Source organism: Megascapheus bottae, chromosome 5 (genome assembly GCF_031878675.1).
Source record: "Megascapheus bottae isolate mThoBot1 chromosome 5, mThoBot2.hap1, whole genome shotgun sequence".
NCBI classification, from domain to species: Eukaryota; Metazoa; Chordata; class Mammalia; order Rodentia; family Geomyidae; genus Megascapheus; species Megascapheus bottae.
The window spans coordinates 9,651,870-9,675,827 of NC_143513.1; the positions used below are offsets into that span (position 1 = coordinate 9,651,870).

A 23,958-nucleotide genomic window follows, 5' to 3' on the forward strand; every position below is an offset into this window, starting at 1 on the left:
CATTTTGCTTACCTGAAAAGGAAAAGGCCACAAGAAAATGGACATGACCCACAGCATAGCCTGAAGAATGCTAATAACCTCAGGGCTGGAAGCATGTTTCAAGTGGTAGAGGACCAGTCTAAAAATTCTAAGACCTTAAGTTCAAACCCCAATAAAGCAGGGCACCAAGAGGCTGAGATCAAAGAATCAAGGTTCAAAGCCAGTACAAGCAGGAACATCCATGAGACTAATCTCCAATTACAGAAAAAATGGAAGTAGAACTGTAACTCAAGTGGTAAAGCGCTAGTCTCGAGTGAAAAAAACTCAGAGACAGCATCCAGGCCTTGAGTTCAAGTTCTGAGACTGGGGAGAGGGGGCAATATGACCAAAAAGAATTCTAATAATGCATTTGTGCTTTCCTAATTCACAGCCCTATGCCTCCCTTTTCAAGGTAAACACATTCTATAACAAATAAAATGATTCATTTCTTTATCTAGGATTTTCAACTTAACTCCAACAGAGAGTCAGTCGAGAGATTCCTAACAATCTCTCCTAATTGGCTTGACTTTCACAGAAAGATTTTTGTCCTTCGGTGATCTTGGTCTATATTTAATTGTGTTTCTGTTTTAAACATCCTCAGACCCGTGGGAGCTGGCTCTGTAGGACGTGAGTGATAAACTCCTCCATATTTTCCATATATATGTTAGCAAAGCTTAAAAAAATCAGGCACCTAGCTTGCCAAGATTCATCTATTGCAAATGACAATAGAGGCTGCCTCTGACTTTAATGCATCTAATTTGTGTTTCCACTGTTTCTATAAAGGGCAGGGGAAGAGGTGGTGAAGGGAGGTATTCAATCTCATTAAAATTCTCTCAATGATTTAATGAGTCTGGATTGTCTTCATTACATAGTCAGTGGGGGGGTGGGTTCAGAAAGATTTAGCAACTTTTTCAAGGTCATACTAGTTGTCAATAGGGAATGTGAACCACAAAGCTAGTTTTTGCTCACTGATGGCCAATCCTGGGCTCTTGGCACTGGCTACTGAAGCTACTGCTATTCAAGTACTACTACTTGGAATCTGTAGGATTGTTTTGAGTAGAAAAATCCCAAACAAAACAAAATGAAAACAAAACCCCTGCCAAACATGAGATACAGAAAAAGGGTGGGCAGGGCTCAACAAGAATAACAGAAACATCTTATGAGAACAGTCCCTTGGCACTCTCAGAGGGACAGCCACCAGGCTTTGGACAGGTCCCTCCTGATTCTCCTCTAACCTAATTTTCATTTCTACCTGCTACCAATATAATTAGAAGTTCTTTAAAAATCTCCCCATTTCAAGCCTAGAACACCAGAGATGGTTCTAGACTCAACTTCATTTTCCCAGTTAGGAGAGGATTCATAGATGATCAGTGCTAAGCAGGGATAGCTTGAGGAGTGATTGTCCCTCTTCTTTGGGATGAGGTCCCATCTGGGCTTTATCTTCAGTGATCACAGAGAAAGGACTATAGCTTCAGCACTTCCCAGTTGTACTTACAGCAGATTGTCACAATAGTCCCATGAGATACACATATTCTCCTATGGCATTTTCATATATTTTTTGGATATTGTTGTTTAATCAATTTGTACTGCGAACCTTCTTTCAACTAGAAAAAATTTAAATGAAAATACACCAAAGTGAATTAATCCAGCTTGTATCCTGTGCACATAGGATACATTATGGAGCCAAGGTTCTTTGAGGGTAGATCAGTTGCTCACATAAGCCTCTAAGTCATTCAGGTAGACCAGTTGTTCAGAATTTTGGTCAGCCTAATTCTCAATCTATAACTTTTTTCCCATAGCCCTGAAGTCAGTAAACTTTATCTGTAGATGTGTAGATAGTAAATACTTCAGGCTTTGTGCACCATAGTATCTCTGTTAGAATGGCTCAACTCTGTCCTACTCCTAACATAGCCCCCAAAAATATGAGAAGAAAAGTAGCATGGCTATGTCCTAATAAAACTTTATTAAGTTAACTAGTGCATCACACAGCATTTTCTCATCCTGTATTTTCTCATCCTCCTGCAGACCACTCCCTTGACCCATGCAGTGCCATTGTCCTTAGATATATGTGTTTTCCACATGCACTCATGTTGTACTGACTTCCTAACCCCAACACCCAGGCACCTACTTTTCTTCCTTCCTTCTTTCTCAGCAGTGTATCTCTGTTTATGATCTGAAATCTATGATCTAAAATGATTTTTACCTCTATATTCTCTTAGATTAAAATTAATTACAGTCACAGGCAAGTACATTGAAGGGACCCCTCTCTAGATATCCCCTTAAAATGTAGAGACCCCTCTTCCATCCCCTATAGGCATTTCCCAGCCTCATGACAAAGGAGTATTTGACTTGCTAAACATCAAGCTGGGGGCTGTAAATTCCCTGATAACAGAGCTCAGATTACAGGTGCAGCCTGACCAGGTGGAGCTACCAGAGCTCCTCCCTCCCCCCTTTGTCTACCAGGGTAAGGAAAGCACCCTTCCCCTTTCCTTTGTCATCAGAGCAGTGAGCCGGAAGCCTGCCAAGATGATAACTTGGTTCAAACAGCAAAGGTGTCAGTGGTCGCCTCAGGAGTCACTCAAGTATGCTGAAATTCTATTGGCCACCTGTGTATGGCCAAGCCCAACCCCATGGCTGGTGGCCTAAAAAAGTAGCCTGTGAGATTAAGTGTGGTCGCTCTCTCATTCACATCTTAGAGATGGCTTTGACCGGTCAGTATGATTCTCAATGCTAGGCAGAATAAAACTCTGTCTAACTTTTGCTTTTGTGTCAGACTCTTTCCTTTGATCACGGACCCTAATATTGGGGAACTGGACCCTAATATACATGTTGTCACAAAGAAGAAGGTGCTTGTTTGTGCTGAGACCAAGGATCCATCTGAAGACCTCCAAAGCACTTAGTGTGAATCAGGGCCCCTATTAATCTGAAAGAGGGCATATTCAGATTCCCTTAGATAGTACTGGAGCTTTTGTCCAGAACACATGGGACTAAAGGTACCCATAACTAGCATCTTCCACTTTGCCAAGCTGCCACCTACATTATAGCATTACAAATAATGAAGGGCAGAGAAGCAGAACACAAACAGCATCTCTCAGGATACACTTAGCTCCATGGCCTACGCTCTGTTAGTGTTTTATTTGGTTTTGTTTTGGTGGGTAGTGGGGCTTCAACTCAGGGCCTCAGTTTCATCCCTGAACCTTTTCTCAAGGCTAGTATTTTACCATTTTGAGCCACAATGCCACTTCCAGTTTTCTGGTGGTTATCTCTGCAGAGATAAGGGTCTCACAGTCTTTCCTACCCGGGCTGACTTTGACCCATGATCCTCAAATCTCAGCCTCCTGAGTCAATAGGATCACAGGCATGAGCCACTGGTGCCCAGCCAGTGGTACTTTTTCTATGTAGACACTAAAAACAGTATCTGATTAAGTTGGTTTGATCCCCTGCCCTCTGGAGGATCCTCACTAAATTGAATTTTTGTTATTCTGTGTCAGATGGTATTAAGTTGGATGATTAGAGAGAATCCTTCCAATAAATTGATATCTGTGCCAAACCTTGCATGAGGTGAGGGGCTGAGCAGAGTGAATACCAAAAGAAAGAACATTCTGGGGAGCAGGAACAGCAGGTATAAAGGCTTTGAAGTGGAAATATGTCTGGGAGTATAGAAAGAGTAGAAATGACATAGTGACTGGCAGTGAGTGAGGTGTGGAGAGGTAAGTACAAAACGAGGTCAAATAGTCAATTCCTGCTGTAATGATATACCTGAGCCTGAGTAATTACAAACAACGGGAATTTATTGCTGACAGTTCTGAAGGCTGAAAAGAGCAACATCAAGGCACCAGCAATTTGAGTGTCTGGTGAGAGCCTGGCCTCTGCTTCCAAAGAGGGTAGAAGATGTCTCTCCTATAGTGGAAGGGCAGAAGAGAAAAGGTTACCCCTCCAGCTGCCTTGGAAGATTCTAACACATTCCTGAGGGTCAACTTCTTGTGACCTAACTGCTACCTGCAGACCAACTACTTAATATCAGTGTGTTTGGAATTAAGCTTTAATGTTAGTTTTGGAGCTGACATCAACCCCAAACCATAGCAGAAAGGGAGAAAGGGACTAAAGACTGCAGGCTTATATTGGCCATAGAAGGTATCTGGTGTTTAATTCTGAGTGAGGTGAATGAGTTTTGAGAAAGGGAAAGATGACCTATAATAAGAGATTTTAAAGGTTTTGCCTGCATGCTGTGTGTGTGCCTGTGTATGTGTGTGTCTGTGTGCGCGTGCATGGGCGCGCACACACACACACACACACACACACACACACATGCGAGAGCATGCGCCCATGTATGTATGTAGCATGGTTAGGGGTCTGGGCAAGGAAGCAGGGGTAAAGATGGAGACTGATTACATGCAGACAGGACAGGTGGATTAGAGATTGTTGATGGCTGTGTGGGTGTTGAGGTCATAGGGTGACTTGTACTTGGCAAGCAGGAGAGAGAAAGTACAATCAAGGCTGACTCAGGTGTTACACCCTCTCCTGGCCTCTCGGGCAACCCTTTCCTCACAACAGTTGCTGTGGCAACCAGCTGTTGTGGGAGTAGCCTGCCAGCACTTTTGCCCCTGCTGCACCTTGCTGTATCTCCTGTTTCATATTTTAAGGTTTCTTTTCCTTTTTTTCTTCCTCTTCATTTTTTTTGTTTGAATTCAGTTTGAATTCAGCCTTGTGCTACAGAGAAAGGTGCTCTACACTTGGTCCACACCCAACCCCTCTTTGCTTTCATTGGTTTTTCAAAAGGATCTCATTTCTGGCCCAGGATAACCTGGACCATGGTCCAGGAATGACAACCATGAATCACCATACCCAAAATTTGTTGGTTGAGATGGGGTCTCTTCTTGCCTAGGCTGGCCCGAAACCACCATCCTCCTTATCTCAGCTTCCCATGTGGTTCAGATTACAGTGAGCCACCTTGCTGGCATCCCTGAAGGTTTTGTGCTCCTTTATGAGATTCTTGTACAAGTTCCTGCAGCTATTCAGATACCCAAGTATCCGTGGAAGACCCATAAAGTTACTGCCGCAGGGACAATTTTTGATCATTAAAGATTCGGAATCTGGTAGAAAATTCTGAAAATATGTCTGTGCATTACAGCTGTGCACTAGAACTGAGCCCCAAGACACTCAGAGCAATAACTAGCTTAATCGTACTTCCTTAGATTGGATTTCCATTTACTCTCCTCAGTTTCTCTCATGTTCTTTAGATTCCCTCTCAAATAAACTCAAATCTCTAAAAGTATTAAGAGTTTAGCTTAAGATGGGCACTGATGGATTGGGTCTATAATCCTAGCTACATGGAAAGCTGAGATCTGGAGGATTTCAGTTTAAATTCAGGCCAAGCAGGAATATCCAGAATATTCATCTCCAATTATCTAGCAGTGGAGGTGTAGTTCCAGTGGCAGAGCAGGAGCCCTAAGCAAGCAAGCAAGTAAGAGCTAGTGTCAGCAGGAAGTGGTAGTTTAGGAATATGAAAGAAGGCAGTTAGACACACCCTAATGGGTTTTTAAACACAGAATGTCAAAAAGAACACCCTGGGTTACTGACCCTCAAAGTTCCGGTGTTGGGCTATGGTAGTAGCACACCTTCCCAGCCTCCTCACTGCAACCTGGGACCACCTTCCACTGATCTCCACTGGGGCAATTCCACTTTAGGCCTCTAGGGGCGATGGAGAGTATCTGAGGACAGAGGAAGACCTGGCAGCACACTCTCCTGCCCTGTGATGGTGGAGCTACTGGGACCCCATGCCAGAGGCTTGGCCCATCATGCTACCACAACAGCTTTGGACAAGGTGAGCATGACCGTCGCTTGGGCAGACATCGCCTGGTGGAAACCTCCCCTGTTTGTGAAGAGCCAGCCTGAGGCTTCAGGAAAGGAGAAAGAAAAACAAGATGCAGAGCAGAGGGTGTGGCTCAAGTGGTAGACACCTGTCTAGGAAATGCTAGAACTTGCATTGAAATTTCCAGTTCTGGGGGAGGAAGGAAGGGGAAGGGAGGGAAGGAGGGAGGAGGGTAGGCAGGCAAGGAGAGGAGAGGAGAACAGAGCAGAAGATAGGAGAGGAGAGGAGGCAGAGTGGCCTGGCGGCTTTTTGTCCCCAGTGCTTTACAGCTTTTTTGAAGTCCACACCCCACCCCCACCCCAAAGCTCCCCTAGCTGCCTGGATGTGGATTTCTAAGACACTGCAGAGACAGGACATGGCTTGTGTTTTCATTTCTATTTAATTTTCTCGAATAAAAGCTGCAATTATGGAGCAGTTATCCATCCCTCCGTGGTGCAGAGCTGCTGTTCCTGGCTCTCCTGCTATCCCCATTTGGAAAATTCCTCCATCCAAGCATTCGAATTCCCTGCATTGTGTGGAGGATTCTGCCATGTCATTCTTTGTGCAAGAGATACACACTCACCCTAGGGTACCAATTTTAATAAGGCTTAATTAGACCAATTTGTAGCAAGCTGAGGTTCCTACTCTGCAATTTCACAAGCAGCTTGAGCTGTTTTAGCCGTTTTTATGTTCGTGAATTTTTGTGCCTCAAACTAAAGGTCAAATGGAATATAAAATTCTATGCAAGACTCCTAAAGGAATAGTGAATTTCTGCTGTCGTTGCATTTGTGTATGTACATGTTTTTCAGCATGTCTTAACTGATGCTAGGGGCTGAACCTGGCAATATGGAATAAGTGAGGACCTTTTGTATGTCTGTGAATGTCTATGTCCTGTGCAGACCTTGCAAGGAGTCCACTGCTTTTTTTACTAGAACATCTCACAATGATGTCCCATTCCTAACACAGAATACCAGAAATCACTAAAGATTGTGAGAATCCAAGCTCTCTTGGCTCACACCTGTAATCCTAGCTACTCAGGAGGATGTGAAATGAGGATCTTTGTTCCAATCTTGGGCAGACAAATCCAAGAGGCATTTATCTCCAACAGCAAAATGACAGAAGTAGAGCTATGGCTCAAGTGGTAGCAATGCCAGCCTGGAGTAGAAAAAAAATAATCAAGAAAGCATGTCCCTGAATTCAAGCCCCACTACTGCCCCAAGAAAGAAAAGAGGAAAGACCATAAACATCATGTTGTTATGGGCACCAAAAGACCTGCTGCCCTTTACACCACCTCCCTCCAGGCCCTCACAGACACTGACCCACAGTTAAACAATGTTCAAGTGCAAAAGGACCCAAGCTAGGAAATGAAATCATGGAGCTTGATACGGATGCCATATAGACTTCAAACAGCACAGCATGAACAGATCCTTAGCAAGTGACTGTTCAGTGGTTCGCATGTAGGTCCGCTTCAGGTTTAAAATGTTCCAGAAAAGAACAAAGAACTACAGCCCAGATTGTTTCAGGGGGTGGGGGAAGGGAGGGAGAGGGAGAGGGATAGAGAGAGAGAGAGAGAGAGAGAGAGAGAGAGAGAGAGAGAGAGAGAGAGAGAGAGAGAGAGAGAGAGACAGAGACAGACAGAGAGACAGAGAGAGACAGAGACAGAGACAGACAGACAGAGACAGACAGACAGACAGACAGACTGGGGGGCCCATTAGGAAAGGAAATGAGGGAGACAGTAGGTAAAGGCAAGGGGCACTCTGGAGGAGGGAGGAGAAGAGACTCAGAGCAGGGAGCTGGAGGAAGAGGACAGGCAGAGAGAGGAGGGTGCAACAAACTGAGAGCCAACATAAAAATGTTGAACCCATCCTGCTGCTTGACCTCAGGGCCTAAGTGTGGTCCCTGAGAATTTTTTGCTTATGACTAGCACTCTACCACTGGAGTTACAGCTCCACTTCTGGCATTTAGGAGCTTTAACTGGAGAGAAGATTCTCATGGACTGAGTTTTTATAGACATGAGCCACCAGCGCCTGCCCAAAAGTTGTTCTCATCTGTGATGAGAACTCTGAAGAAGCCATGAGGCCACTGTTTTATCCAGTGAGAGAAATAACCTGGGCCCTAGCTGCTTTGACTCTCCTCCTGGGACATTCAGTGCCTGTGGTCTGCTGGGGAGGGTTCACCAGAGGCTTCACTTGAGTGCACAGAGCGCTGCCAGCTCCACAGGATCCCAGGGATGAGCATACCTATGCAATGGCCTGTGCCACTTGCCCGGACGCTCTACTTCCCATCCCAAGTCTATAGTCAGATGGAGCCCCAGCCGCACAATCTCAGCCCTCTCCCAGCCACTGCAGTGAGGAGGTCAGTGCAGCTGCAGATTGGCCTCTGCTCTAGTTGCCTAGTTCACAGCTCACAGCCTTAATGGAGTCAAGAGCTGAAACAGGGGAACTGTTTTCACACGAGCTATAAAATTTACTCCTGCGAACAGAGTGAGTTAGGCTGCGGAGCCCACACAATGAGTTTCAGAACTCCATTATTTTGCGAGGGGGCCAGGTCTGGGGCTTGAACTCAGGGCCTGAGCGCTGTTCTTGAGCAGTTTTCTCAAGGCTAGTGCTCTACTATTTGAACCACAGCACCACTCCCGGCTTTTTTTAGTAGAAGCAGTACCAAGGAATTGCAAGCTAGGCAAGTACTCTACCACTAGGCCACACTCCTGGCTCCTTAGAACTCCATGTTTTGTCCATCAAAAAGAACCAGGAGCTTTTACTTGAATGGGAAGAATCAAATGAAAGATAAAGTTGTATGCACTGTTCATGTAAAGATACAATATGCATATCAACTTTTTAGACAAATATTTCAATATTTCAATATACTTGCCCTCTCTCTCTCTCTCTCTTTCTCTCTCTCTCTCTCTCTCTCTCTCTCTCTCTCTCTCTCTCTCTCACACACACACACACACACACACACACACACACACACATAGTACAAGTAAGTTAGCTGTAAGAGCAATAAGTTGTGGAATTGATTTCAAGAAAATAAAAAGTTTTATGCCAGGAGTTTGCCCTAGTGGTAGAGTGCTTGCCTAACATGTATGAAGACTCGGGTTCAATTTCTCGTACCACATACATAGAAAAAAGCCGGAAGTGGTGCTGAGGCTCAAGTGGTAGAGCCTTGAAAAAGCCTAAGGACAGTGCTCAGGCCCCGAGTTCAAACTCCAGGACTGGCAAAAAAAAAAAAAAGTTTTGTTTTGGAAAATGGCATTCAAAATGCATGTACTTGAAATCAATTGGATATGAAAAAATTAGCATTCAGTAAGTCTAGATTAGTTAGAACTTGAATCCAACGCAATGTGAAATTTCAAAAAGTAAGTAGTAACTTTAGGTAGAATAATGTTTGCATTTCTGACATCTTCAACTGTAACCTAATAAATTTGTGTTCATTAAAAATAAATAAATAGGGGCTAGGAGTTTGACCTAGTGGTAGAGTGCATGCTTAGCATGCACAAAGACCCAGGTTCAATTTCTCAGTAACACATACATAGAAAAAGCTGGAAGTGGTTCTGTGGCTCAAGTGGTAGACCTCTAGCCTTGAGAAAGCCCAAAGACAGTGTTCAGGCCCTGAGTTCATGCCCCAGGACTGGCAAAATAATAATAACAATAATAAATAAAATAGATAAATTTGTCTTTTCCATGAGATTTTTTTATACTCTCCCTTTCCAAAGTAAGACCAAAAGAAATTTTTAAAAAATTAAGAAAAATTTTATGAGGGTCAACGGGTACAAAAGAAAAACGATTTCCTCATTTGGCTTCATGGGTCCTCAAACTAAAGGGAAAAGCCAGTGATCTGATCCAACACCCTGCGAGCCAGGCAGTCAAAACCAACCACGTCTAGGATCGACATCCCCTCAAGGACCCCAAGTGGAAATGATGACTAGAAGAATGCTGCCCAGCACATCTCAGAAAACCAGTCTGGATGGTTTCATGGCTCCATCATGGAAATGAAATTACACTGACCAAAGACAAACAAAACAAAACAAAAATCCACTTTAACAATCCAACATCCCCACATTATCATGGCATCAAACAGAAGGACTCGTCTCAGCCATCAAGCCATCTGTTCCCCAGTCTCCCTGAGGTTTTAGAAAGTATGTGGATAAACCTGCCTTTTCATCCTCTGTCATTTCTCTGACTTTCCCTCTCTCATCATAGCTGGTTAATTCTGAGAACAAGTGAAGTACGAAGCTCCCTGGTCCGTCTGCCTTGGTGAGTTTACAGCATGGCGGGTTCCCACTGAGTGGTTTCTCCCTTGAATGGCCTGGCAACCTGCCCAGCACAGCAGGAGCAGGGGCCACCTGCTGCTGCCTCCTGTACCCTCATGCCAGTGGAGATGGTGGATCCAGAAGGAACTGTTTAGGACTCTGATTCTTTTTATTTGAACTCTGGGCCTGGGCACTGTCCCTGAGCTCTTCTACCACTTTGAGCCACAGCACCACTTCCATGGACTCTGATTCTTTACACAGAGGAAGATGGCAGGGACGACTGTGTAACGAATGTTGGTTATATTCTTGGAGCTGAAGGCAAAACATTTAATCACTGCAAACATTTCCCAGAGCCCCACACTCCACTGGCTTGTGACTCCCAGAAGGAACAAAGAAGCCAAATTGGTTAGAACACCAAGAAGCATCGGATGGAAATGTTCATTCTGGGTTACGACACAAGGTCTCTAGGACATGACAAACTGTCGTGAAGAAGCTGTGATTCCAGGGCTTTGGCCTGTGGGTGTCGGCAGGGCGGGAGTCGGCAGGAAGATCAGCTGCCTGGACTCAAACCTCCTCCATCGCCAGCCCACAGCCAGTGTGGTGGCGGCATGTACGGGCACCATGTCCATTCTACATGGTCTGAAAATGCCTCTCACTCAGTGAACCCTCTTCCTCTTCCTTCCCTCCCTAGATGTCCAGAAGATCAATCAAGGAAACTGAACCCAGGCTGGCACAGGAAGTCTAGATGTCTTCTGATGATACACCTTAAATCCTACTTGTGCCCATCATGGTAAGCATCATGGATGCTTGGAAAGATTTTGTACTTGGGATGTGAGTGCAATGTCACAGCTTTTCTTTCAGTATGTTTCACCCCTGCAATCCTGGAGCCTGTCTTTCCCTCCTTCCTTCCACCCTCCCTGAAGGCCACTTCTTATCCATAGCTACCTGTACCTTATATAGCCAGCTGCCAACATCTCCATCAACATATGTGCGTCTGTGTGTGTGTGTGTGTGTGTGTGTGTGTGTGTGTGAAATGTGTGAGACACAGTTCTTAACCCCAGCATTCAGGGTATCTCTTGAGTTAATCCACACCTAGCTTATTACAAAACCTCTGGCTGACAAAAGGGAGCCCCACATGGAGGAAATTGATAGCACCTCCTCCCTGTCACTCAAGCCAGAGACTCACTTCCTGGGGTACCATTCGATCAGATCTGCTCCCAAATCTGCTTCTCTACTTCCTCCTGGTCCCGAGATAGTCCAGGGAAAGTGATGAGTGAGTGCTTTAGCTGAAAATCCTCTTTCCTTTCCTCCACCTGTCACCTCACTGCCATAATGTCCTGGACATCACCCTCCACAGCCCCAACTCTCCTGTAGATGATGTTGCATCTTGGGTTTTTACTCCTTCCACCATTAGGGCATCTGGACAGGTCCTATAATGTCCCCAGAAGTGACCTCTAGTTACAAACAAGCTGGTGCCCTCACCCCTGACCCCGGATAAGCATGATTATAGAGCGCACAATAGCATAAAAGTCTTTGGGAGGAACAAGACTCATAATCCTTAGCACAACTGCAAGGCCCTTCTGGGCCTCCTCTTTGAACCCCTCACCAGTTGAGTCCCTGCTCACCTATGCATTTTTCCCTGCATACCCTTTCTTCTTTGGGTGCTGCCTGTGGAATAGCCTCTTTCTCAGAATTCATGGTCTCCACCTTTCCAGGTTCATTTCTAAATATGAATTCTTCATCTTTTGCCCCCGTGTTAAACTTTCCAAATCTAGCTTGCTCAAAATTAATCAGCAGGAACTGATGCTTTTGTCATTCCAATGTTTAATTACACACAACATAACGACAGAACTCTAAGCCAGAAAGGTCTCTAGAAGGAAGAAATGCCTGGATTCCTAAATTCAGGGTCAGCACAACCACCAGCATTATTTGACTTCCCTATCTGTTCTGTCTGGGTCATTTGAATATTGCCAGCATGTCAGAACTTAAAATCCTGGGTCCTCAAAAAGGCTTGTACATCAGGATTTCAAAATGAAGTCTATTTTTGCTTGTTCCCGAGTTCCATTTGGAGACGATTGCTAACTGCTCTATCTTGATGCCTGCCCCCATGGCATCATTCTCCCACACAGAAAGCTTTCCTAAGTAAAGGCTCATATTTGTCAGCTCCAGATGCCCATGTGTGGCACTGCCGCAAGAGTGGTAGCACAAAGCCGGACTTGATACATCCCTCACAGAGATGGCAAAACATGAGACCAGGTGCTTACCAGTTTTGACTTATTCAAGCAAATACCAGTGGCTCAAACCTGAAATCCTAGTGACTTGAGAGGCTGAGATTAGGCAGGTGGAGATTTGATGCCACCCTAGGCTAAAAAGTTCACGAGACCCCTTTTCAATCCCTAGCTCAGCCCTGTGACACATGCCTGCCAGTCATCACAAGCTAGATGGAGGAGAAGGCTGAGAATGAGAGAGTTATGGTTTCAGGCCAGCCCAGCAAAATAATCTGTGAGATTTCAGTGCTATTGATGAAAACTGGATGTCATGGTTCATGTTGATGATGCCAGGAACAATGGGAAAATTATAAATAGGCTGATTGGCTCAACTCTGTGCCCCAGGGGGAAGCTCAATCCCATCCTTAAAATATCCAGTGAAAAACAGAGCTGGAGATGTGGGTCAGTATTATTACTCCAGTCAAGAAAGTTTAAGGCAAATATAGTATGAAGGTAAATGAAAGGACCTTCAGGATATAGAAACAAAAGCCATATAATGAGTGATGGTTGTCCCTAATGTACTATGTTATCTCTCATCTCTTTTGCTGTCCCTTGGTTATCTCATATTGTTACAGTATTATCACCTTCTGATATATTGTATATATGCATTTTTGGTTATTTGAAATAGGATAGGAAAGGGGGGGAACCAGATGAGGGGTGGGGGAAAGAAATGGGGACCAAGACATGAAAAGGGTATCAATGTTTGTGAAGTAATGCACCTTCTATCTGATGAATATAATGTAACCCTTCTATTAATTACAATAAAAATATATGAAAAAAAAGTTTGAGGCCCAAATCTCAGGATCACCAAGAATGAATAAATAAAAAGGAAATGAATTTAAAAAAATTTACTGATCCATGCCAGGTTTGGTTTCTTAATTAGCTTAATGAATCCTGAGCATTTGCAACATGTTGAATATTTGAGTAAGAATACGGAAGGTAGGAAATTCTTATACCTACTGAAATCAAAATTGTGCTATGTGCCATCGAAGACATTTGTGTCAAATTCAACATCCATGGCTAATAGCATCAGCAGAGGAGAGCATCTCTCCACACCACAGAGCAGCACTAATGCATGATTCAGATGTCTCTCTGCCATGGAACCAACACAGCCACTTTCCTGGAGTAAATGCATTAAAGGAGAAGCAGGGCACCATTATTCCCTCATCCTGCAACTCTACGTATTTCATGTGAATACTTATTAAATACTTAGTCATGCTCTGTAATGACCTCTCACTAAGTAAAGTCATTATGCAGCTATAGTCCATGGCTCAAACCACAATATGAGGACAACCATGAGCTGACAACGTCTCTGACACCTGTTGGAGATTGTAGGCCTGAGTAAATCTCTGCCCTTTCTAATTTCTTCCTTCTTGGATTAAGGATTTTCTTTAAATGTACAGAGGCAAAGCCAAGCTCTGCAAAGGACATGTCACACCAATTCAAGCAACATAAGAAAGGTGGACTTGATCCAGACAGAACAGCCCACCAGTGCTGGCCTTCAGCACAGTGAGGAAAGTGAGTCTGCTTAGCTGTACTGGTTGGAGTTACTCAGTTCCTGGATGAATCATGAGCTGTAAATAACCACCCACAAGTTTCCTTCAGCATCATTTTCCCTTTGCAGCTGTCTTGTGGGGGAAAAAAACCCAAGAGTGACCTGGAGTGGGATTTGAAAGCCAACAGAAAGGAACCTGTTCATTCTGCAGAAGACAGAACCAACCAGGAGGTCAACTGCTTTGACCTATCCTCCCTTTCAGAGCAAAGTGGGGAACAAATTCGTTAACAAGTGTGGTGGTCTTTGTGAGCTCCAGTGCCTCCAATTATAGCCCTGAAAGCTCACTACTGGTAGGGAAGGTTAGCTGGAGGTGATCAGACCTCCTGGCTCTCTTCTCTGTTTAATGCACATTCCTCTTGTGTCATAGCAAAGCACAATGTTGCCCAAAGACTTAAACAATGTGTTTAGATCTTAAATTTGGGATTCAGACACCACAGTGATATAACCAGATGAACTCCTACTCAAATCATCATGATTACATTGCATACTCAAACAATAAGGGATGTCTCAATTAAAAAAAATACAAATTCTGGCCAGTGACTCATGCTTGTAATCCCAGCTACTCAGGAGGCTGAGCTCTAGGGATCACATTTTTGAGGCCAGACTAGGCAGGAAAGTCTATGAGACTCCAATCTGCAATTAACCACCACAAGAAAAAAAAAAGCCAGACTTGAAGCAGCTCATCAAGTGGTGGCACACCAGCCTTAAGCCCTAGCCTAAGCGCTGGGCCCTGATTTCAAGCCCCAAGACCAGAATAAAAAGCAAAACAAATTCCTACCCTAGCTGTCAGGAATATATGTAAAAGGCACATATATAAATTTGCTAAGGAAGTAAAGACACTTGATGGCTACAATTATTTGTTAATGATGTTCTTGAAAAACAAGATAATGTTGGGCATAGAAAATGATTTTAAAAAAATAACCTTAAAACTGACTTACCTGAAGCTGATATAGCTAATTTACAAAGGACAACATAGGACACATTGAAGGAAGAAATACATGGTTTTTTATCTTGAGTCTTTTATTTACTACAATGCAGAACATTTTAATTGTAGACTTCAGTGGCTTTGTGTTGGATGACATTTTCACTTGTTCAACACAAAATGAAAAGTTAGGAGAAACATACCAGATTGGTAGTTATCTATCAGGGAATTACAGCAAATGAAGACATGGTTTGTTTTTGAAATGATACTAAATCAAATGGTTGGCAAATCCTTTCTTTTTTACTAATAATGACAGTCATATTCCCCAAATTGTTCTGGACAGGAATCTTACAGAAACAGACAAAACTTTCCAATGAGTACAAAGGAGAATCACAAAGTATAGATGGCCTTTGAATACTCATTGGATTTTCCCTATAAATATAGGTTCTGAGATTCCGAGAAATGGCTATTTCTTCATATGTTGGTCAACTGCTTCTCCAAGTATCCTCTCATATCCAACATAATTGACATGTCATCCAGACACCTCTTCCTTCATCCCAGTGCCTTACATCCAGCGGTCACAGCCATCACACACAGGTAAATGATTAAGAGACTCAAGGAAAATACAAAAATGGCCTGACTCTTTGGTTACACCCTAGTGACAATGCGTATTGCTTGGCAACTAGCCAGTATGGGAAACAATGTCAGCTTAGGACTCAATAAAGTAATAGCCTTTCCCCTGCTTTGCAGGTACCATTAACAACTGTCACCCATGCCCTGCCATCTCTCCTGGCCAACTTGCCTTTCTTTGGAATCATGAAATACTGCCTGATAAATGTGCCTTTCTGCAAAGAAACACACACTAATCAAATTATAAGTCCCGACTCTAATGAAGGCAGGCAGGCAATTAAGACTTCTTAGAAAACTTCCTTACCAAATGACAAATGTATGTGAGGGAAAAGCCATTCACTGTGTCTGCATGCCAACTGATTAAATTAAAAAGCACCTGCTTCATTTATACAATGTGTACATCCGATGGTCTACAGATTAGGACCCTAGAAACAATACATGTCGTATAGCAAAAAATATACATATAACAATCCACCTGTCGTTCATATAAATGATGAAATGTTTTTGAATATATCTATATATCTATATATGTACACATATATACTCTGTGTGTGTATGTGAGGCATCGGACGCACGCACACTGCAGTCCCTGGCTGGCTCTTCTACTTCTGTGTCAAGGACCCCAGGTTGCAAAGTCTCCGGGCCTGGGACAGAGGTCACCGCTGAGGACAAAGGACTGGCTTGATGCACCTTCCCTTGTGAAGCACCAGGTTGGCTGGGCAGTGGCAGCCTGCGATGCATGGCTTGCTGCAGGGTCCAATCTCATTCCAGTTGTCACAGGTCTTGACACAGCCAGGGCCACAGGTGTCATACACAGCACCGTGCTTGCACTGGGTGGCTGCAAGAGAGGAAAGAAAGGGGTGATATGGAGAACAGCCATGTTAACTCGCCCTCAGCTGGAACCCATGCCTGCACAATCCTGCCCATCAGTGCCTAAACTTTTCCATAGTGCAGGGTCATGTTTACATTTTAACAGGGGAATAATGAATAGCCCACATCTATAAAAAATAAACCCACTGATCTATATCCCAGACCAGTGAACTCCAACACAGAAATCATAAAAGCTTTCCATTCCTGGGTAAGATAAACTATAAATTGATACAGTCATATGCAATGGATTAGGGTTATTTAGTCATTGCAAATATCATGCAAGTTAACTCCCAATAGTCCCTCTAGCTACTGAGCTGTGATACCTTAAAATATTTCATTCATTCAGCTATATCAAAATTCAAATGTATGGCACTGCACACATGGGGACCAATCAAACAAAGCTACTGAAACTGTGTGACATATTTTCAGCTAACTGATTGTGTGCTGAGTGAATCCATTTGAGTCAAGTGAGAACCAAATCAGAAAAATCAGATAGGTGACTGGAGCCAGGGCAACAGCTGGCTGGGCCAGAAGATATAAAAAAAAAATGATCTGGTTGACAGACTAGTCACAGCCAATTTTTTTTAAATCTTTACTAACTTAGAGCTGAGAGAGTTTTTGACACTCTCAGAGATCCTGACATATCATATGTAGATTTGTCAGAAAACAATAAACATTCTGGAAGTTTTATGACATGTAGACTTTGTAGAGTTTGTTCCAATGACAAATAAGTACACTTCTCTCCCCTTGTTGTCACCAATTGTACTTGAAACGTGTAGGAGTTTGGAGCAGGGACTCTCTGAGAACACCAGTGATACTGGTGTTTGAAGTTGCCCCAGACAAAACCAATGGCAGTGGCAGACCCAACTCATGAGCTTCCACTTTCTATTGCAAGATCTATGTTTTGAAAATGAGCACATGCATAGAAATCACGAAATATATCGTATGATATCATCTAACACTTACAGATAAAATTTGTTTCCAAGAAAATGAGCCTCCATTCCTGTCTTTCAAATAATTGATTTAGTATTATCACAAAGTTTTGTTATTATTTGACCATATTAGTCTAATAGTAAGTTCATAAAAACTGCACAATAAATTCCATGAAGGCCCCTCAAATGCCAATCACACTAGTTAAAACCAAATCAGAAACAAGGTCTCTTTCAAAGACCAATTAACTATCCCTCATGGATTCGTTCTTCCTTATTACAAAATGAAGCTAGATGAACATATAATCTTGGAAAGCATTTGAATAAAGCCAGCTATTGCTCTCTATGGAGGTTATTAAATACTGGTATATTTATTCCTGACCTATTAACTAAACACCTGTTCTGCACAAAGCAGACAATTTGAAAATGGAGATAAATGACTTGAACATTTATCCAACCCATCAACAGCAGAATAAGTTACTAATGGATGATTACCAATGAAATCTCTTGGAACATCAAATGTAACTTATAACATTCTATGCCTAGTTCACTCTGAGTGGTATGAAATGTCTTCTCAAAGATAACTTCCTATCTGAAACTGTGCCACTTACTCTACCTCTCCCCACTAAATTTCATCTTTCCCCCGAATGTCGCCCTCCCCCATGGTATTATGTTTGCTCTCTGTTCTCTGACACTAGACTTCAAACTTGCTGAGAAATAGAGAGGTTTGAGGTCTATCCCTATATCTTGAGTATTTAGAGAATCATTTTCTGGTTGTCTAGGGGGTGTTGGGATAAAGGACAGCAATGGATACTTGCCCCGGAAATGATGGAATCATAGAGCAAACATCACAGCAGAGAACAAGTCAGTTCTCCTTTGCCTCCACCACATCTATGTTTTGTTCTGGTTTTTATTTTCCATATTTTTATTGTAATTAACAGAAGGGTTACAATATATTCACCAGATAGAATGTGCATTACTTCACAAACATTGATACCCTTTCTCATGTCTTGGTCCCCATTTCCCTCCCTCCACCACCGCCCATCATCTTGTTTTCCCTCCTTCCCTATCTGATTTCAAATAACCAAATACACATATATACAATATATCAGATAACAAGGTGTAATACTGTAACAATATGAGATAACCAAGGGACAGCAAAAGAGATGAGAGATAACATAGTACATTAAGGACAACAATCACTCATTATATGGCTTTTGTTTCTATATCCTGGATGTTCTGGTTATTTTTGAGAGAAGGTCTTGCTTTGCCCAAAGTTCCAACATAGAACTTGACAACTACAGTGCAACAGCTCAGTAACCACCTGCTGGATAACAATGTCATTGTAATGGTCACTTATCTGACCCCCATTTCCCTAGGTGGGTTGCATGTGGCCTATAGTTTACTTTCCACACTGCTGCCCTCTGACTGCATTTCAGCTACTCTGGACTCTGGGATGCTTGCGGGGCACACTTCTAGTAGAGAGAATTCTCTAGAAGCTTCTAGTAGGAAGAACTTGCCACAGTTTCCTCTTTGTCCTTCCTGACTCTCACAATAATGATGTCTCCTGTGCCTCCTCTCCTATCATCCTTAATCCTTTCTTCTGCCTCAATCTTTTTTTTTTAGTGCTGTTCCTGGGGCTTGAACTCAGGGCCTGGGCTCTGAACCTGAAATTTTTGCTCAAGGCTAGTGTTCTACCACTATAGCTCTGCCTCTAGCTCTTTATTAGTTTATTGGAAATAAGAGTTTCACGGACTTTCTTGCCCAGACTGGCTTTGAACTACAATCCTCAGATCTCAGGCACAGAGTAGCTAGGACTGGAGGCATAACCCACCAGTGTCCAACTGCCTCACCCTTTTCAATACCAAATTTTGGCCCAATTTACCTTTTACTGGTTGAGAACAGACCGGTGTTAATGAGAAACTATTATAGAGAGAGGGAGAAAAAAGACCTTCCTCCAGTGTTTTCTCCATCAGGTAAATACCAACTCCATTTCAACTCAGACTGTATCAGGAAATATCCATGAGGTCGATGCTATATACTAGACATTTTCTACTGCCCTCAGTGTGCAAAGTGAAGACCTCCAGGTACAGGAGGCTGCATTTATAAACAAATAGATGAATCTACCATACAAACCAAGCGTAAGATGCGCCATCACGGTGAAAGCAAAATGCAGTAAATGAGAAGACATGGAGTATTGACGTGTCATAGAGCACTGGGGACAGATTGAGGAAGTCTCTGGAGAGCAAAGCCCACTGATATCACAGAGTCAGCTCTAGAGGGCATGGGGAATGGGGCACTGCTCCTTGGCTTGTATAAGCTCCTGGATTCCACCTCCAATGCCACAAAAATGTAAACAAGCAGAAGCCTATGAGGCAGACAATATCAGGAAGAGCCTCTGGAGAGCCAGGAGGGGCTGTGGGTGAGGCAGGGCTGGAGGTGGAATCAGGGAAAGTGTACCCTTGGCTTAACAGGTGGCAGGTGACAGGTGACAGATGGGCACAGGTGGAGAATGCAAGGAGAGAAGATGGGAGGGGACATAAAAGCAGAGAAGTAGCCCACAAGGTATGGACAGGGGATATCTTGGAAGCTTTTTGGCCAAGAAGTGACATCAGATTTGCCTTCAATTCAGCACAACATTTAAGGAGGAAAAAGCACCATCTTTTAAATAGTTACACAAAAGGATTTGAAACCAACATGCCATTTTGTGACTCTACAACTCAGATGCCCCTAGAAAGTTACTACTGGTTAGAGTCCTGTTTAACTTTCTGTGAATCTAGTTGTTTTCAAACTTAGAAGAGGCAATAGATCATTTTTAAACCAAATGTGAGCTGGGTGCTGGTGATTCATGCTTTTAGTTCTAGCTACTCAAAATGTTGAGATCTGATTATCACTGTTTGAAGACAGCCTGGGCAGGAAAGTCCAGAAGACTTGTTGTATCTTGAATTAAACAAGAAGGAGAAGGAGAAGGAGGAGGAGGAGGAGGAGGAGGAGGAGGAGGAGGAGGAGGAGGAGGAGGAGGAAGAGGAAGAGGGAGCAGGAGAAGAAGGAGGAGGAGGAGGAGAGGAAGAAGAAGAAGAAGAAGAAGAAGAAGAAGAAGAAGAAGAAGAAGAAGAAGAAGAAGAAGAAGAAGAAGAGGAGGAGGAGGAGGAGGAGGAGGAGGAGGAGGAGGAGGAGGAGGAGGAGGAGGAGGAGGAGGAGGAGAAGGAGGAGGAGGAGGAAGAAGAGGAAGAGGAAGAGGGAGCAGGAGAAGAAGGAGGAGGAGGAGGAGGAGGAGGAGGAGGAAGGGGGGAGTGGGAGGGAGGGAGAGGAGGGAGGAGGAGGCAAAAGTGGAGCTGTGGCTCAAGTGATAGAGTGCTAGGACAAATACAAAAAAGTGACTTGGTTCATTCACACATCATTTTTAAATGATTCATTTATTTAACTCACTTTTCTTTTGTGCCAGTCCTGGGACTTGAATTAGGTGCTGAACTCCTTGTCCTTAAGGTTAATGTTCTACTTGAGCTACAGTGCCACTTCTGGCCTTTTCTGAATAGTGTATTGGATTCTTGTGCCACTTCTCATCCTTCCCACACACGAGGTGTTCACCCAAAGGTCAGTGCCTTGCTTTATCCCCAGACTTTGACAGAGGCATCCAGTCAGTCAAGAAAGAGCCAAGAGTACACAGAGCTAGTAGGTAGGGCAGAATGTCTTCAAGGAAGGATCTAGAACCATATGAAGCATGTGGTGCTGAACAAGGAGGGAGGAAAATAGCTTTCATGACCAGCAGATCACCTGTGACACACAAAATCCTGCTCTCCCAGTCCCTCTGCTGTATGTAAAATGGATTGCAGGATGTGCAATTATAATTAATGTCAGAGGCAGGTGGGCAGTAGGAATTCTGCTGCTAAGGGAATATAAGATCGTAATAAATTTACTGACTTCAAGTCAAAAGGTATCAGGTCATACCAACCAGGAGCACAGGAATACTACTCAGAAAGTCACCATGGTTAATGAAGACCGAGACACCAAACACTAACAATTTGGTTGAGTCTCACATGAATACATAAATAAATATATTCATGGGTTTTTCCCCCAGTGATCTTGCTTTCCTATATTTCCATCATAACTAAAACTATAAATTATGATGACAATTGATCTGGGTTTCACTTTTAGCACCTTTGCCTTTCAGCAAACTACCCAACTATTCGAAATCTCAGTGTCTAGCAGTAAAATATGGGAGCTACAATATTATCAAACAGGTTATGAAGGGCACAGGGCAAGACATAAAACAATAATAAATGCTAATAGAGTCCCTGAGGAAGGGGAGACTTAGAAAATCATAAATAGGCTATTATTCAATTTTCATATACTTTCACAGTAGCTGCAGGCTGAAGGGACCCTTCTCTCCCCCTCCCCCCAAATATGACCCTCATAGATTTGATGCAGCATCCCTGACTTCCCTTTAAGCCACCCACTTGCCTCCCCATCTAGCAATCTGGGTATTTTATAGCCATTGGATGGCAGATCCTGACCCAGATGACATTTGGGCTGGCAGAAGTGAGAGCAAGGCCAACAGAGCTGTCAGAGCCAGATCATAGACTTGGATGGGTTTCTGAAGACACAGCCTAGTTTTGCACCAAAGGGAAACTGAGGGCCCCTTCAAGCTGTCCTTCACCCAGACCCATCATCCTACCCCACAAAGACACTAGAGCAGGCACATAATTGGTGCTTTGTATTCTGGCTGTGGGTTCTTCAGGGTACACAAAACCTGTAGAAGCAGTAAGGCTATCTGGGTATTGGCCCCAGGCAAGGGTCCAGCAAGAATTCTAGCAGGCCAAGACCAATGAGGAGCAGAAAATATGGTAGTGGCACGGTACAGAGATTCTTCCTGTTAGCAATGCCTCCTTTAACCAATGGCCTCTTCTTTCTCCCACCAAGGAAGGCCTGCTGGGCCTGCAGTGCCATGAACTTCCTTCTCCCCTGAGAGCTGAATGAAGGCTCTCAAGTCTGTTGTAGAATCTTGAGAACCCCAGTCTCGTCACTCTTGGGGAATCAAATCCTTTATATAGGAAAGTTCATTCAGTCATGTGACCTTCAAATCTAAGCTATAGAAGTAGCTGCCCTTGGCTGAGTGTCTCAGAGAAGTGGGACACCCTCTGAGATATATCACGTACATGTCACTAATGCTGGTACTTTGACACACAGGATATCATCATAAAGTTCCAAAACACACCTGGACTCTCTCCCCTCCACCGATGTGTCCTGTCTGTAGCTTACTCCAAGACTACTTACTGGTCACCTCATCTCCTCCTATTCCATGAAGAGGCTTGCTCAAAACCCATCCAGGAGGGGCCTCTATTTATTTTGGATTAAAGGCTGGTCCATTCTCAAGCACCACTGACTCACATCTATAATCCTAGCTACTCGAGAGACTGAGATCTGAGGAATGCAACTCCAAGCCAGTCGTGAGCAAGAGTCCATGAGGCTCTCATCTTTAGTTAATCACCCAAATGCCAGAAGTAGAACTGTGGCTCAAGTGGTAGAGCCCTAGCCTTGAGTGAAAAACCTAAAGGACAGTTTCAAGCCCCAAGATGAGGTGCATGAAGAGTTTGTCTCCTTTTCAGGGACTACAAAATCCTGCACAACGTCCCTTTGGCTGAGTGTACCCATCTGATCTTCTGCTATGCCCCTATTTTCTCAGCCCATTGTGTCATTGCACACGGGACCCCTGCAGCTTACTAGAGTGCACTGTCTTATTTTCTGCTACTTTGTGGCTGCCTAGACTGCTTGTACCAGCTCTCTTCAGTCCTTCAGCAATGTTGGAATCCCCCTTCCCTATCCCTTAAGTAGCCACTCCTCCCGCCTCTCCATTTGTTCTCTGTGTCTCTGCCCTATTTATGTCCTTTCCAAACAAACCATAATTGGCAAGTGTTTACTGTAGAGTTGTTTGGGGGGTCTGGTTCTACCACAGATGGCTGCAGACTCAATGACAGGACCTCACCCCTGACAGGCATCAAAGTACCCACAGCACCTACGTCAATGCCCAGGACTTAGTCACGTTGAAGTAAATAGTTCCTGGATGTACTAAGGCATTTATTTTATAGATAACACACAAGTTTAAAGCACCAAGAACCAATCAGCACTGTGGCAGAACTCTGGCACATCAGAGGGGAGGTCATATTCTTCTAGAGTTAATATAACGATCTCTAAAAAGCCATCATGTTCATTCTGAAGACCTTAAATGACTGTAGCACTCTCCAGTCCCCTTTACTCCCTGAGCCACCTAAGCCATGCTGCCGACTAAGCTGTGCTAAGTGCATCCAGCTGGGAGCTGGAAGCCCAGGAAAATTTTGCAACAATGGAAATCCTGAAATTGTTAAAAATGTGCCGGTCACAAGCATCTGTGTTAAATGCTTGTCTGCCTTGTCCTGCCCTACTCGTGGGAAGTCCCTGTGTTTTATTAAGATAAGTTCAGTTGGAGGGCTGGGAGTTTGGCCTAGTGGTAGAATGCTTGCCTAGCATGCCTGAAGACATGGGTTCGATTTCTCAGTACCATATACATAGAGGAAAAAAAGCTGGAAGTGCTGTTGTAATTCAAGTGGTAGAGCTCTACCCTTGAGAAAGCGCAAGGACTGTGCTCAGGTCTTGAGTTCAAGCCCCAGGACTGGCAAGGAAAAAAAAA

The 23,958-nt window shown here is 43.7% G+C and overlaps 1 protein-coding gene across 1 annotated transcript in view; it reads right to left on the reverse strand.

Annotated features, from left to right (window-relative positions):
* Positions 1-15,453: 15,453 nt before the first annotated feature.
* The window catches only part of Bmper (BMP binding endothelial regulator), a 216,467-nt gene continuing 207,962 nt past the window's right edge, over positions 15,454-23,958 (reverse strand). The window contains exon 15 of the mRNA XM_090332652.1: positions 15,454-16,333. Coding sequence (XP_090188778.1) covers positions 16,152-16,333 — 182 coding nt within the window. The 3' untranslated portion in view covers positions 15,454-16,151. The remainder of the gene's footprint in view (positions 16,334-23,958) is intronic.